This window comes from Hemiscyllium ocellatum, chromosome 39 (assembly GCF_020745735.1).
Source record: "Hemiscyllium ocellatum isolate sHemOce1 chromosome 39, sHemOce1.pat.X.cur, whole genome shotgun sequence".
Classification (NCBI taxonomy): domain Eukaryota; kingdom Metazoa; phylum Chordata; class Chondrichthyes; order Orectolobiformes; family Hemiscylliidae; genus Hemiscyllium; species Hemiscyllium ocellatum.
In genome coordinates, this window is record NC_083439.1 from 11,262,652 (window position 1) to 11,275,622 (window position 12,971).

General features: G+C 45.5%; 1 protein-coding gene across 1 annotated transcript; it reads left to right on the top strand.

Moving 5' to 3' along the window:
* Positions 1–6,343: 6,343 nt before the first annotated feature.
* Positions 6,344–12,190, top strand: si:dkeyp-59c12.1 (Ras-related and estrogen-regulated growth inhibitor-like protein). Its single transcript, XM_060853097.1, has 4 exons — positions 6,344–6,477; positions 6,559–6,612; positions 6,700–6,776; positions 11,636–12,190. The coding sequence occupies exons 1-4, from the start codon at positions 6,360–6,362 to the stop codon at positions 12,041–12,043; spliced, it is 657 nt and encodes a 218-aa protein (XP_060709080.1). The 5' UTR covers positions 6,344–6,359; the 3' UTR covers positions 12,044–12,190.
* Positions 12,191–12,971: the final 781 nt, after the last annotated feature.

Consider the following 12,971-nt stretch of genomic DNA (forward strand, 5'->3'; position numbering starts at 1 on the left):
AGATTTACCTGTGCTTCCACACATGTCATCTACTGTGTCCATTGCTTTCAATGTGGCCTCCTCTACATTGGTGATACAGGACACCAACTTGCGGAATCTTTCAGAGAACATCTCTGGGACACACACATCAAACAACCCACCGCCCTATGGCTGAAAGCTTCAACTCCCCCTCCAACTCTGCCAAGGACATGCAGGTCCTGGGCCTCCTCCATCACCAAACCCTTACCACCCAACGCCTGGAGGAAGAACGCCTCATCTTCTGCCTTGGGACTCTCTAACCACACGGGATAAATGTCGATTTCACCAATTACCCCATTTCCCCTCCCCAACCTATCCCAGATCCAATTTTCCAACTCGGCACCGTCCTCTTGAACTGTTCTATCTTCCTTCCCACCTATTGGCTCAACTCTCCCCTCCGACCTATCACCTTCACCCCCCCCCCCCCCCACCTCCATCTGCCTATGCATTCCCAGCCCTCTTCCCCCCAGCCCCATCCCCCTCCCATTTATCTCTCAGCCCCCTTGGGCCTCCCCACATTCCTTATGAAGAGCTTATGCTCGAAATGTTGATTCTCCTGCTCCTCGGATGCTGCCTGACCGACTGTGTTTTTCCAGCGCCACACTCTTCAACTCTGATCTCCAGCATCTGCAATCCTCACATTCCCCGAGTTCAGATAGTGAGTAAGTTAGAGGGTTGCAATTTGTTAGAAAGTAATAACTATAAGTTTTAGGTAGTTTATTAACAGATTAACAGCCCTAATCAGGGAACTCATATTCTATGAGGTCCACCTGACTGACCTTATTATAATCACAACAAATAGTAGAGAACATCTCAGATAGAGGTTATAGAAATATGGCCACACCCAAGGTACAGGAAGATAGATGGGTGACTGCTAGACAGAGCAGGCAGTCAGTGTGGGAGTCCCCTGTAGCTGTCCCCCTGTCAAACAAGTATTCCATTTGGGATACTGATGAGGGAGATGGCCCATCTGGTGATAGCAGTAGCAGCCACAGTATTGGCACCACAGCTGGCCCTGCAGTACAGAAGGGAAGGACAAAGTGTAGTGGAGCAATAGTAATTGGATAGTCAGGGGCACAGCTAGGCACTTCTGGAGAGAGACTCCAGAATGGTATGTTGCCTTCCTGGTGCCAGGGTAATGGATGTCTCTGAGGTTGTACAGGACATCCTTAAAAGGGAGGGTAAACAGATTTAGGTCATTGTCCACATTGGCACCAATGACATAGGGAGGAAGAGTGAGAAAATCTGCAACGACAATTCAAGGAATTAGGCAGTAAACTAAAAAGCAAGACCTCTAAGATAGTAATCTCAGGATTACTCCCCACGCCATGTGCTGCTGAGGTTAGGAACAGACACAGAGTACAATTGGACATATGGCTAAAGAGGAGGTGTAGGTGGATAGGGCTTCAGACATGGGGATCATTGAGAGCTTTTCCAGGGAATGTGGGTTCTGTACAAGGGGCTGCATCTAAACTGGAGAAGCACCATTATCCTGGCAGGGAGAGTTGATACTGCCACTCAGAAGGGTTTAAACTACTGTGGCAGATGGGTGGGAACCAGAGCTGCAGGTCAGCAAGTATAGAGAAGAGCTTGAGTCTAAAGCTAATATAGCTAAGAGGAAGAGCAGTCAGTGAGAGGTTGCTGAGCTCAGTGGAACTGGAGGCTTGGACTGTATTTAGTTCAATGCAAGAAGTATAACAGGTAGGACAGATAAACTTAGAGCCTGGATTAAGCCATGCAATTATGATGTTGTTGCTATCACAGAGACATATTTGAAAAAGGATCAGGATTGGCAGCTTAACATTCCAGGACATTGGTGTTTTAGATGAGACAGAGGAGGATGCAAAAGAGTTGTATTCCTGGTTAGGGAGCATATCACAGCTGTGTTGAGGGAGGACACCCTGGAGGGATCTTGCAGTAAGGGTAGTTGTCTGGAATAGGAAGGGTGCAATCACAATACAGGGATTGTACTACAGACCTCCCAGCTGCCAGTGGGAGGTAAACAAAGAGACAAGTACTTAGACTCTGAAAAGATGTGAAAATAACCGGGTTGTTGTGATGGGTGATTTTAATTTCCCCATATTGACTGGGACTCCCCTTAGTGCCAGGGGTTTGAATGGGGAGCAATTTGTTAGGTGTGTTCCATAGGGCGTTTTGAAGTAGTAGGTGGATAATGCAAAGAGAGAGGGGGGCGTACTAGACTTTACATTGGAAAATGAGCCCAGTGGCGGAGTATTTTGGAAATAGTGACCATAATTCCATATGTTTTTGAATACTTATGGATAAGGACAAAAGTGGTCCTCGGAGAAAGGTGTTAAATTGAGAAATGGCCAACAATAACTGAATTAGGCAAGAGTTAGAGACAATAGATTGGGAGCAGCTGTTTGAGGGGAAAGCCACATCTGGACTGTGGGAGTCTTTTAAAGACTGGTTGAGTACAGAGTACAGAGTGGCAAGTTCCTGTGAAAATGAAGAACAGGAATGGCAGTATTCAGGAACCTTGGATAATGGGAAATATCAGCTTAGTCAAAAAATATATATCGAACATCTCGGCAACTAAGAACAGACAAAGTTGAATAATGTAGAGAAAGTGGGAAGGAGCTCAAATGGAGAATTCTAGGAGGGTGAAAATGGCCTGCAGGGTTAAGGAGAATCCCAAGGCATTTTATACACAAACTGGGAACAAGAGGGTAGCTAGAGAAAGAGTAGACCCAGTCTAGGGTAAAGGAGGGAGGTTATGGTGTGGAGCCAAAGGAAATGGGTGAGCTTCATTCACCTTCCTAATTACTGGCTGCACTTGCGTGCAAGCTTTCAAAGTTGTGCACAAGTACATCCAAGACCCTTTGTGTAACAGCTTTCTGCAGCTTTTCCCTGTTTAAATAATAGTCCTTGCTTTTGTTCTCCCTTCCAAATGAAAACCTTTACTTTTTCCACATTGTACTTCATTTTCCAACTTCTTGCCTCCTCACTGAACCAACCAATATCTCTCTGTAAACTGTTTGCATCCCTCTCACAGCTTGGTAGTGAAGAAGGCATTTGGTATGCTTTCCTTTATTGAGTACAGGAGTTGAGAGGTCCTGTTGCGGCTGTACAGGACATTGGTTAGGCTACTGTTGGAATATTGTATGCAATTCTGGTCTCCTTCCTATCAGAAAGATGTTGTGGGCGGCACGGTGGCTCAGTGGTTAGCACTGCTGCCTCACAGCACCAGGGTCTCAGGTTCAATTCCATCCTCGGGTGACTGTCTGTATGGAGTATGCACATTCTCCCTGTGTCTGCATGTCCAGGTGCTCTGATTCCCTCCCACAGTCCAAAGATGTGCAGGCCAGGTGAATTGGCCAAGCTAAATTGCCCATAGTGTTAGGTGCATTTGTCAGAGGGAAATTGGTCTGCGTGGGTTACTCTTCGGTGGTTCAGTGTGAACTGGTTGGGCCGAAGGGCCTGTTTCCACACTGTAGGGAATCTAATCTCTAATCAAGAAGCTTGAAAGGGTTCAGAAAAGATTTATAAGGGTGTTGCCAGGGTTGGAGGATTTGAGCTATAGGGAGAGGCTAAACAGGCTGGGGCTGTTTCCCCTGGAGTGTTGGAGGCTGATGGGCAAGCTTATAAAGGTTTACCAAATCATGAGGGGCATGGATAGGATAAATAGATCAAGATTTTTCCCTGGGGCGTGGGAGTTCAGAACTAGAGGGCATAGGTTTAGGGTGAGAGGGGAAAGATATAAAAGAGAGCTAAGGGGTAACCTTTTCATGCAGAGGGTGGTATGGGTATGGAATGAGCTGCCAGAGGAAGTGGTGGAGGCTGGTACAATTGCAACATTTAAAAGGCACCTGGATGGGTATATGAATAGGAAGGGTTTGGAGGGATATGGGCCGGGTGCTGGCAGGTGGGACTAGATTGGGTTGGGATGCCTGGTCGGCATGGACGGGTTGGACTGAAGGATCTGCTTCTGTGCTGTACATCTCTATGACTCTATGACTTGCTGCTTACTTTTAAGACATCTGCAAATTTGGCCACAATACACTCACTTCCTTCCTCCAAGTCAGTCATATATATTGTAAACAGTTGTGGTGTCAGTATGGATCCCTGTGGAACCCCACTGGTCACAGGTTGCTAGTCTGAAAAAGAGCCCTTTCTTTGCAGATTCCTGCCCATTTGGTGATTCTCCATCCACGTCAATAGACAACAAAACTGTCAGTGACTTCAGGAGCTTGGCATCCACAGGAAAATGTGAAAGCTTGAAAGTTGCCAGCAGTTCGCCGAAGTTCCTCCATGGATGTATTTATAGAAATTCCCACGGAATCCTTGCAGCAGTTCAACTACTGAGAATGTAATTCCTTTCTTATATTGTTACTCTCACTGTGAAAACTTAACACCTTGCTTAATGAGGTGGAAGCAAGCTTTTAACGGTGCACTAATTCCACCAATTGCTGCTAAACAGCTTTACTGGATCTGAGGCAACAAAAACCCTGCAGATGCTGGAATCCAAGAAGGTACACCCGAAACGTCGACTTCTCCAAATTCTGATACTGCCTGCCTTGCTGTGTTCCTCTCCCTCCTGATACTGCCTGCCTTGCTGTGTTCTCCCAGCCTCCTGATGCTGCCTGCCTTGCTGTGTTCCCCTCCCTCCTGATGCTGCCTGCCTTGCTGTGTTCCCCTCCCTCCTGATGCTGCCTGCCTTGCTGTGTTCCTCTCCCTCCTGATGCTGCCTGCCTTGCTGTGTTCCCCTCCCTCCTGATGCTGCCTGCCTTGCTGTGTTCTCCCAGCCTCCTGATGCTGCCTGCCTTGCTGTGTTCCTCTCATTCCTGATGCTGCCTGCCTTGCTGTGTTCCCCTCCCTCCTGATACTGCCTGCCTTGCTGTGTTCCTCTCCCCCCTGATACTGCCTGCCTTGCTGTGTTCTCCCAGCCTCCTGATACTGCCTGCCTTGCTGTGTTCCTCTCCCTCCTGATGCTGCCTGCCTTGCTGTGTTCCCCTCCGTCCTGATGCTGCCTGCCTTGCTGTGTTCCTCTCCCTCCTGATACTGCCTGCCTTGCTGTGTTCTCCCAGCCTCCTGATGCTGCCTGTCTTGCTGTGTTCCCCTCCGTCCTGATGCTGCCTGCCTTGCTGTGTTCCTCTCCCTCCTGATACTGCCTGCCTTGCTGTGTTCTCCCAGCCTCCTGATACTGCCTGCCTTGCTGTGTTCTCCTCCCTCCTGATGCTGCCTGCCTTGCTGTGTTCCCCTCCCTCCTGATACTGCCTGTCTTGCTGTGTTCCCCTCCGTCCTGATGCTGCCTGCCTTGCTGTGTTCCCCTCCCTCCTGATGCTGCCTGTCTTGCTGTGTTCCCCTCCGTCCTGATGCTGCCTGCCTTGCTGTGTTCCTCTCCCTCCTGATGCTGCCTGTCTTGCTGTGTTCCCCTCCGTCCTGATGCTGCCTGCCTTGCTGTGTTCCCCCAGCCTCCTGCTTGTCTTACCAAGTCTGAGCAGCTTCTTTCAAACTATTTCAATCAACCTTTTTGGACAATATAGTACGCACCTTTGAGACATGATCCAATCTTCTTGAACTAGCAATAAGGACATTAGTGTTGTGCTACGAGAGCACCTAATGAGCTTCTTTTATATTTAAAGAATGTTAGGTTTTGTCACAATGTTTAAAAAGATCGCGTTTTAAATATCCAGGCCTTAATTGTTAGTGGGTTGACACCACATGGTGTGTCTAAAGTTATCGCAAGAAATCATGTCTCACCAGAAAAGTACTGTAATCGAGGAAGATTCAAGAAACTTGAATGGGACCAGACTGGCGCAATGCGAGCCATGTTGTCTACCCAGCTCTTGAACCTCAAACCTTGCTCATCAATATCTATCACAGCCATATTTCATGCCCTTTTCTATCATAGTTTTCCCTTAAATTCTTTTAAATATATGAATCTATGGAACTTATCCAGACATTGCATTGCAAGAATAGTCCCATAAGGGATTTTAAAAAATTGACCTTCAGCTCCTTAATAGTTTCAGTTGCAAAACAGGCCTCTAGGAATCCTTCATCTGGCGTCAGTGAGAACATTTCAGCTTGCTTTTGTTCTGGTAAAATATGTGTTTTTAAAAGTTCTCTCTGGATTCTGTATAATGTTCATTCAAACTCAAGTACATCAGCAACACAAGCAAAGTTGTTACGAAATCTGTTTTCCAGTGATTCCCTTCTGATTTTGTATCTTGTAGTCTAACAGTGGAGTCACCCAGTGTGTCTCGGGTTTCATCTGTCTGTGTACATATATAGACCACACACACACACAGAGACACGGGACTTTCAGCACAGTTCACACACTGAAGAGTGAGAGAGGGAGCTCAACTTTAATATTCCAAATGATTCTGCGAGGTCCTCGCCGAATTGTCAACTACTTCCCCGAGATCGCTGTACCATTTCTGTCAAAACTGGAAGCCAATGTGGTGGTATTAGGAGCAGCTAATGTTGGGAAGTCTGGTAGGTTGATCAAACAGCAGAATGTGATGCAATAAAATCTTTCTCTCAGACCAGTTTTAATGCATTTGTTTTCATTTGCAGCTTTGACTGTCCGTTTCTTGACAAGAAGATTCATTGGTGAATATGGAGATATCGGTAAATATTTTGCACAGAAAGATATTCAGTGCAGATTTTTGGTTTTGATAAAGGACTGAATTCCTATGAGATTCCTTTCTGTTTTAGAATCAATCTACAGTTACAATGGGACTGTTGCCGGAAGGAAAGTCTCTTTCAATATTTGGGATTCCTGCTATGAACAGGTAAGACTTTTTGAAGTGATAATACCTCTCGGAATATCTCAGAATAAAAGTTTCTCTGTAATCCTGCTTCATTCTGTTAGCATTAAATGGAAACCTCCCTGTTCACACCACATTAACAATTCTAATGACAATGTCAGCTCTTTAAGAACAAATAAATTTTAAACACCATCTTCTATCTGAAACTAGTTTCGATATAGTTTGAGGATTAACCTGTTGTTACCTGGTCACAATAGTTTAATGTATGTTGGAAAGGATTAATCAAGCTGCTTCTAATCCCTGAATTGAATTGAATCTTTTACTATCACATGCATTCAATATAAAATAAAGTGAAAAGTTTATGCTGTCTCTATGAATCGGTGCCACTTCATTAACTTAAAAATAACATAAAAAATAAAGGAAGATCACTGGGAGAAAGTCCAAGTTTTCCATTTCCACCACTGCAGTCCCACTCCAGGCTACACCAACCCACACTGTCCCCCAGAGAGAGTGTCCCGCTCTGGGCTACACCAGCTCACACCCTGCCCCAGAGAGAGTGTACCACTCTGGGCTACACCAGCCCACACCATGCCCCCGAGAGAGTGTCCCACTCCGGGCTACACCAACCCACACTGTCCCCCAGAGAGAGTGTCCCGCTCTGGGCTACACCAGCCCACGCCTTGTCCCAGAGAAAGTATCCCACATCGGGCTACACCAACCCACACCATGCCCTAGAGAGAGTGTCCCACTCTGGGCTACACCAACCCACACCACGCCCCAGAGAGAGCGTCCCATTCTGGGCTACACCAGCCCACACCATGCCCTAGAGAGAGCGTCCCACTCTGGGTTACACCAGCCCACACCATGCCCCAAAGAGAGAGTGTCCCACTCCGGGCTACACAAGCCCACACCATCCCCCAGAGAGAGTGTCCCACCATGGTTACACCAATCCACACCATGCCCAAAGAGAGTGTCCCACTCCGGGCTACACCAGCCCACACCATGCCCCAGAGAGAGTGTCCCACTCCGGGATACACCAGCCCACACCATGCCCCAGAGAGAGTGTCCCGCTCCGGGATACACCAGCCCACACCATGCCCCAGAGAGAGTGTCCCACTCCGGGCGACACCAGCACACAACATGCCCCAGAGAGTGTCCCACTCCTGGCTACACCAGCCCACCATGCCCCAGAGAGAGTGTCCCACTCCCAGTTATACCAGCCCACACTATGCCCCAGAGAGAATGTCCCACTCCAGGTTACACCAGCCCACACCGTGCCACTTTAAGTGCCCTGCTCAGATCTACACCAATCTTCGCCATGCCACTGCCAGTCTTGCTCTGGGTGTCACAGGCCTGTTGCCTCTGAAGCCTGTGTTGCTCCAGAACCCAATGAAGACCTCTTTAGAAGGTAGTTTAAGCGAACACTTAAAATAAAACTGTGAAAAGAAGAAGGAGTTAAAGAGTGAGAAGAGAATGTCGATGAAGAAGTCTTCCATCACCAATATCTTGATTTCAATGTTATACAAATCAACTATCTTCTAAATTTCAATTTTGGGATTTCTGATGAAAGAACGCTTGTGACTTTTCTAGCATCTTTCACAAACTCAGGTAATCCTAGTGCTCTTCACTGTACAGCTAATGGAGTTCTTTTGAAGTGTAGTGGATATTGGAATGTATGAAAAATAACTGTGAATTTGACATAGCAACCTCTAATATATAACAGTGTATAATGATGAGATAATCTGTTTGTTGGAGAAGATGTTGATTGTGGGATAAATATTAGCTAGGACACAATAACTCTCCTTTTCTTTTTCAAATCAATGTGATAGATCATTTTCATCTGCCTTAGAGAGCTGGCAGGGCTGTGATCTAAAGGTCTGGTTAACTGTACTGACCTAAATTCTGCGGTTTGCTCACAATTAGGTTCTTCGTGCTAACTATGAAGGAATTTTAAAAAATTCATTCCCGGGATGTGGGTGTTACTAGCCAGGCCAGTATTTATTACCCGGGGGCAATTACATGTCAACCACATTGCTGAGAGCCCGATATCACATGTTGGCCAGACCACACTCCGAACGGATATTACTGATACAGATGGGATTTAATGACAATTGACGGTGGTTCCATGGTCATCACTAGACCCTTAATTCCAGATTTTTATTGTATCCAAATTCCACCATTTGCCTCAGCAGGATTCAAAGAACCTTACCTGGGTCACTGGATTAATTGCTGAATGATAAAACCACTGAGCCATCAGTGGTAATTTCTGGCTTCCTGCATGTACATACTATATGTGCAGGAGAATGCAAGGAATCTGAAAACTGCTATCCAGTTTTATCGGCTCCTCAACAAACAATGCTACTCAATTACCTTGTGGAGACACTCAGCGTGTAAGTGTTTGATATTGCTGTGTTTATCCACAAGATCTTCACTAAATACACTTGAGTAAAGTGGGGCTTGTCCATTCATATGTAAGTGATTTTTCTTTAACTCTGTGATATATAATGATAATTACCAACCAAACTATCTGGTACAAATACTTACTTCATAGAACCCTTGTGTGGATATAGGCCATTCAGCCCATCAAGTCCACAACAATCCACTGAAAAACATCTCACCCCTATTCCATACCAACAAACCCGCATTTACCAGTCAGTCCACCTAACCTACACTTCTTTAGACTGCGGGAGGGAATCGGAGCACCCGAAGGAAACCAACACAGACGCAGATGCAGGGAAAATGTACAAACTCTACTCTGACAGCCACCTGAGGGTGGCTTCAAACCTGGGTCCCTGGTGCTGTGAGGCAGCAGTGCTAACCACATGCTTCCCCAAGTCCACAGGTCCAGAGTGTCTTTCCTTCAAATTTTAATTATTGTTGGAGATACTTTCAAGAGTCAGAAATATTGTTTTAGACTTTTTCTCATTATCTCTCTCATCTCTGTTTCTCTATCCTAGCTTTCCTCCCCGTCTTTATTTTACTTTCTGCACATGATTTTACAAGAAAATAAGTAGTCTCCTTTATGATTCCTGGTTTCAACTCTGAGATGGCCCAGTGAGTATTCTTTGCCCCAAGTGAGTATTCTTTGCCCCAAGTTTGCCCAACTCATTCGGGTCCAGATTCCTTCACAAGGGAGCTGTGCTGTTTCAGATGCTCAATAACTGTATGCGACTAATCAAAAGTTTCCGAATGCCTGTGGGCAGGTGAATATATAATGTATAGCAAATGTGACTCATTCACCACTGATTAGGGGGCATAATTTCTAAGGTGAGAGGAGAGCGATTTAAAAAAGAGACAATTTTTTTTACACAGGGGGTGGTTTGAGCGTGGAATGAATATCCTGAGGAAGTGGTGGATATGGGTACAGTTACAACACGTAAAAGACATTTGGGTGGATACATGACTAGTACATGTTTGGAGGGATATGGACCAGGAGCAGGCAGGTGAGACTAGTTTAGTTTGGGATTATGGTCAGCAGAGACTGGTTGGCCTGAAGGGTCTGTTTCTGTGCTGTCTGACTCAATGACTCTGATAAGCCAAGATAAACAGATTTCCTTTTCAGTTTCTCTTCGCAGACACTGCCAGACTTGCTGAATTTCTCCAGCAATTTCCATATCCGTCTGTTTCAGATTGCCAGCATTAGCTGTACTTTGTTTTATCTTCTTTTCAGCTCGTGTTGTGGGTATGGTTATTAATTGCTTCATTAATGATCTTCCCTTCAACATAAGGTTAGAAGTGAGCACATTCGCCGATGACTGCGCAATGTTCAGCAGCATTCCCGAGTCCTCAGGTACTGAAGCAGTCCATGTTCAAGTGTAACAAGATCTGGACAATATCCAGGCTTGGGCTGACAAGTGGCAAGTAACATTCATGCCATAGCTATGACCAACACCAATAAGAGAAAATCTAACCACTGCCCTTTGACATCCAATAGTGATACAATCACTGAAACCCCCAGTATCAATATCCTGGAGGTTATCATTGATGAGGAACTCAACTTGACTCATCACATAAACACAGTGGCTACAAGAGCAGGTCAGAGGCTAGGAATACTGTGGTAAGTAACTCATCTTCTGATTCCCTACATTCTGTCCACCATCTACAAGGCACAAGTGTGAATACTCTCCACCTTCCTGGATGCTCCAACAACACTCAAGAAGCTTGACACCATCCAGGACAAAGCAGCCCACCTGATTGGCACCACATCTACAACCATCCACTCCCTCCACCACCAACGCTCAGTAGCAGCAGTATGTACCATCTTCAAGATGCACTGCAGAAATTCACCAAAAATCCTCAGACAGCACCTTCCAAACCCCTGATCTCTTCTGTCTGGAAGGACAAGGGCAGCAGACAGATGGAAACATCAGCACCTTCAATTTCCTCTTCGAGCCACTCACCATTCTGACTTGGAAATATATCGCTGTTCTTTCACTGTCGCTGGTTCAAAATCCTGGAATTCCCTCCCTAAGAGCATTGTGGGTCAACCCACAGCAAGTCAACTGCAGCGGTACAAGCAGGCAGCTCACCACCACCTTCTCGAAGGCAACTAGGGACAGGCAATAAATGTTGGCCCAGCCAACAACGCCCACATCCCACAAGTTAGTTTTTTTTAGAAAAGGTGATAGAAATTGTACTAGGTTCAAAGTGAGCATTGGCTAAAGGCAGAAAAAAGTGCAACCATGATGCCCCCCATGGTTGAATAACTGCCGAGGCTCATTGAAGAATGGTCACTTGGGTGTGGGAGAGGGATTTTCAGTACCCAGCAACTTTCCCCCAAGGAGTGCTAGTACCTCGGGGGTGAAGGGAGTTCGGAGAGGAATTGGTTTATACAGGAAGGTGTGAGGTGCTTGAATTGACTCAATTCTTTGTTTCCATTGAAGGATTTGAATCAAAACTTTGTGAAGGAGAAACAGATCCAGTGGGCAAATGGCTTTGTATTGGTTTATAGCATCTGTGACCGAGCCAGTTTTAACATAGTTCAACAGCAGATCCAAGTCATCAAGTCAATGAAACATTACCCAGGCATTGACACTGCACCAATCATCATTGTGGGGAACAAGAGAGACCTCTGTCACCAAAGGATGGTTTCCAGTCAGGAGGGTCGACTCCTTGCCTTGGCAACAGAGTGCCAGTTTTGCGAAATCTCAGTTGCAGAAACTTATCACGGCGTCCTGCTAGTCTTCCACAGTCTAGTGGAAAGACTCAAGGAATCCAAAATTCCGGTTAGGAAAATAACTGGGATAAAGAGCATCCTCCAAAATGTGTCTTCAGTGTTTACGCATATTTAAGGAATTCTGCAGGATATTTTAATTGGGACTTTGCAACTGGCTTAGTTGGACCTTTGTACCGTATTTCCCAATCACAAGATTTACACGCTCTGCTCCTACTATTTTAGCCGTTCTATTTTTCACTTTTGTATTGACTTTAATTCCTTTGCTCCCACTTTCACTGGTGAATATGATTAATATTGATAAGGATAGGTAGAGTTGAATGGAGTTGATGGGAAGAGACCACTCACATGCTGGATCTCTCTCTTATATATTTGGTCCCTCTCCAGATTATGCTGCGAGTATCCCAAATGATATTGGTTGATTCTCTGAAAGACTGCCCTATTTTCAGTTGGTTTGATCTCCATGCAGCTCATTGAGCCAGCCAACAAGGTAATCCATCAGCCCAGCTGATGCTCAGTTGTCAAGAGGTTCATCTGTTTCAGTCCAAAGGTCACTTGTCAGGCATTCTGACCTTGATCCCAAGAGGCAATGTTTTCCAGGCCCAGACTTGATGAACTGTGACCTTGCCATCAGCATGGCACAATGGCTGTACCAAGCGATTTGCTGCACTGTGGCTTGGGGTTCTTCCAGATTCTTTATTTCGATGCAACTTGAAAGTTTCCTTGCCTGTACATGACTTTTATGGTAAATGATTCTTGATGTACAATAGTTTCTTTGTTCCAAGAAATCCTAAATTCAAATGTTTTAACTTTGGTCTCATCACTCCTTGTCACAATCTTGATAAATGACCTAGATTTTTGAATGTAGACGGCAGCATTATAAAACTTGCAGATAATATGAAACTTGGCAAAGTGATAGCTGGTGATGAGGTTAGTTATGACCTATAGAGTCTGGGAAGAAGTATGGCATATGGAACTAAATCTGGAGTAGTCTGATGTAATCTATTTTGGAAAGATGATGTGCTACAAATGACAAGATTTTGCGA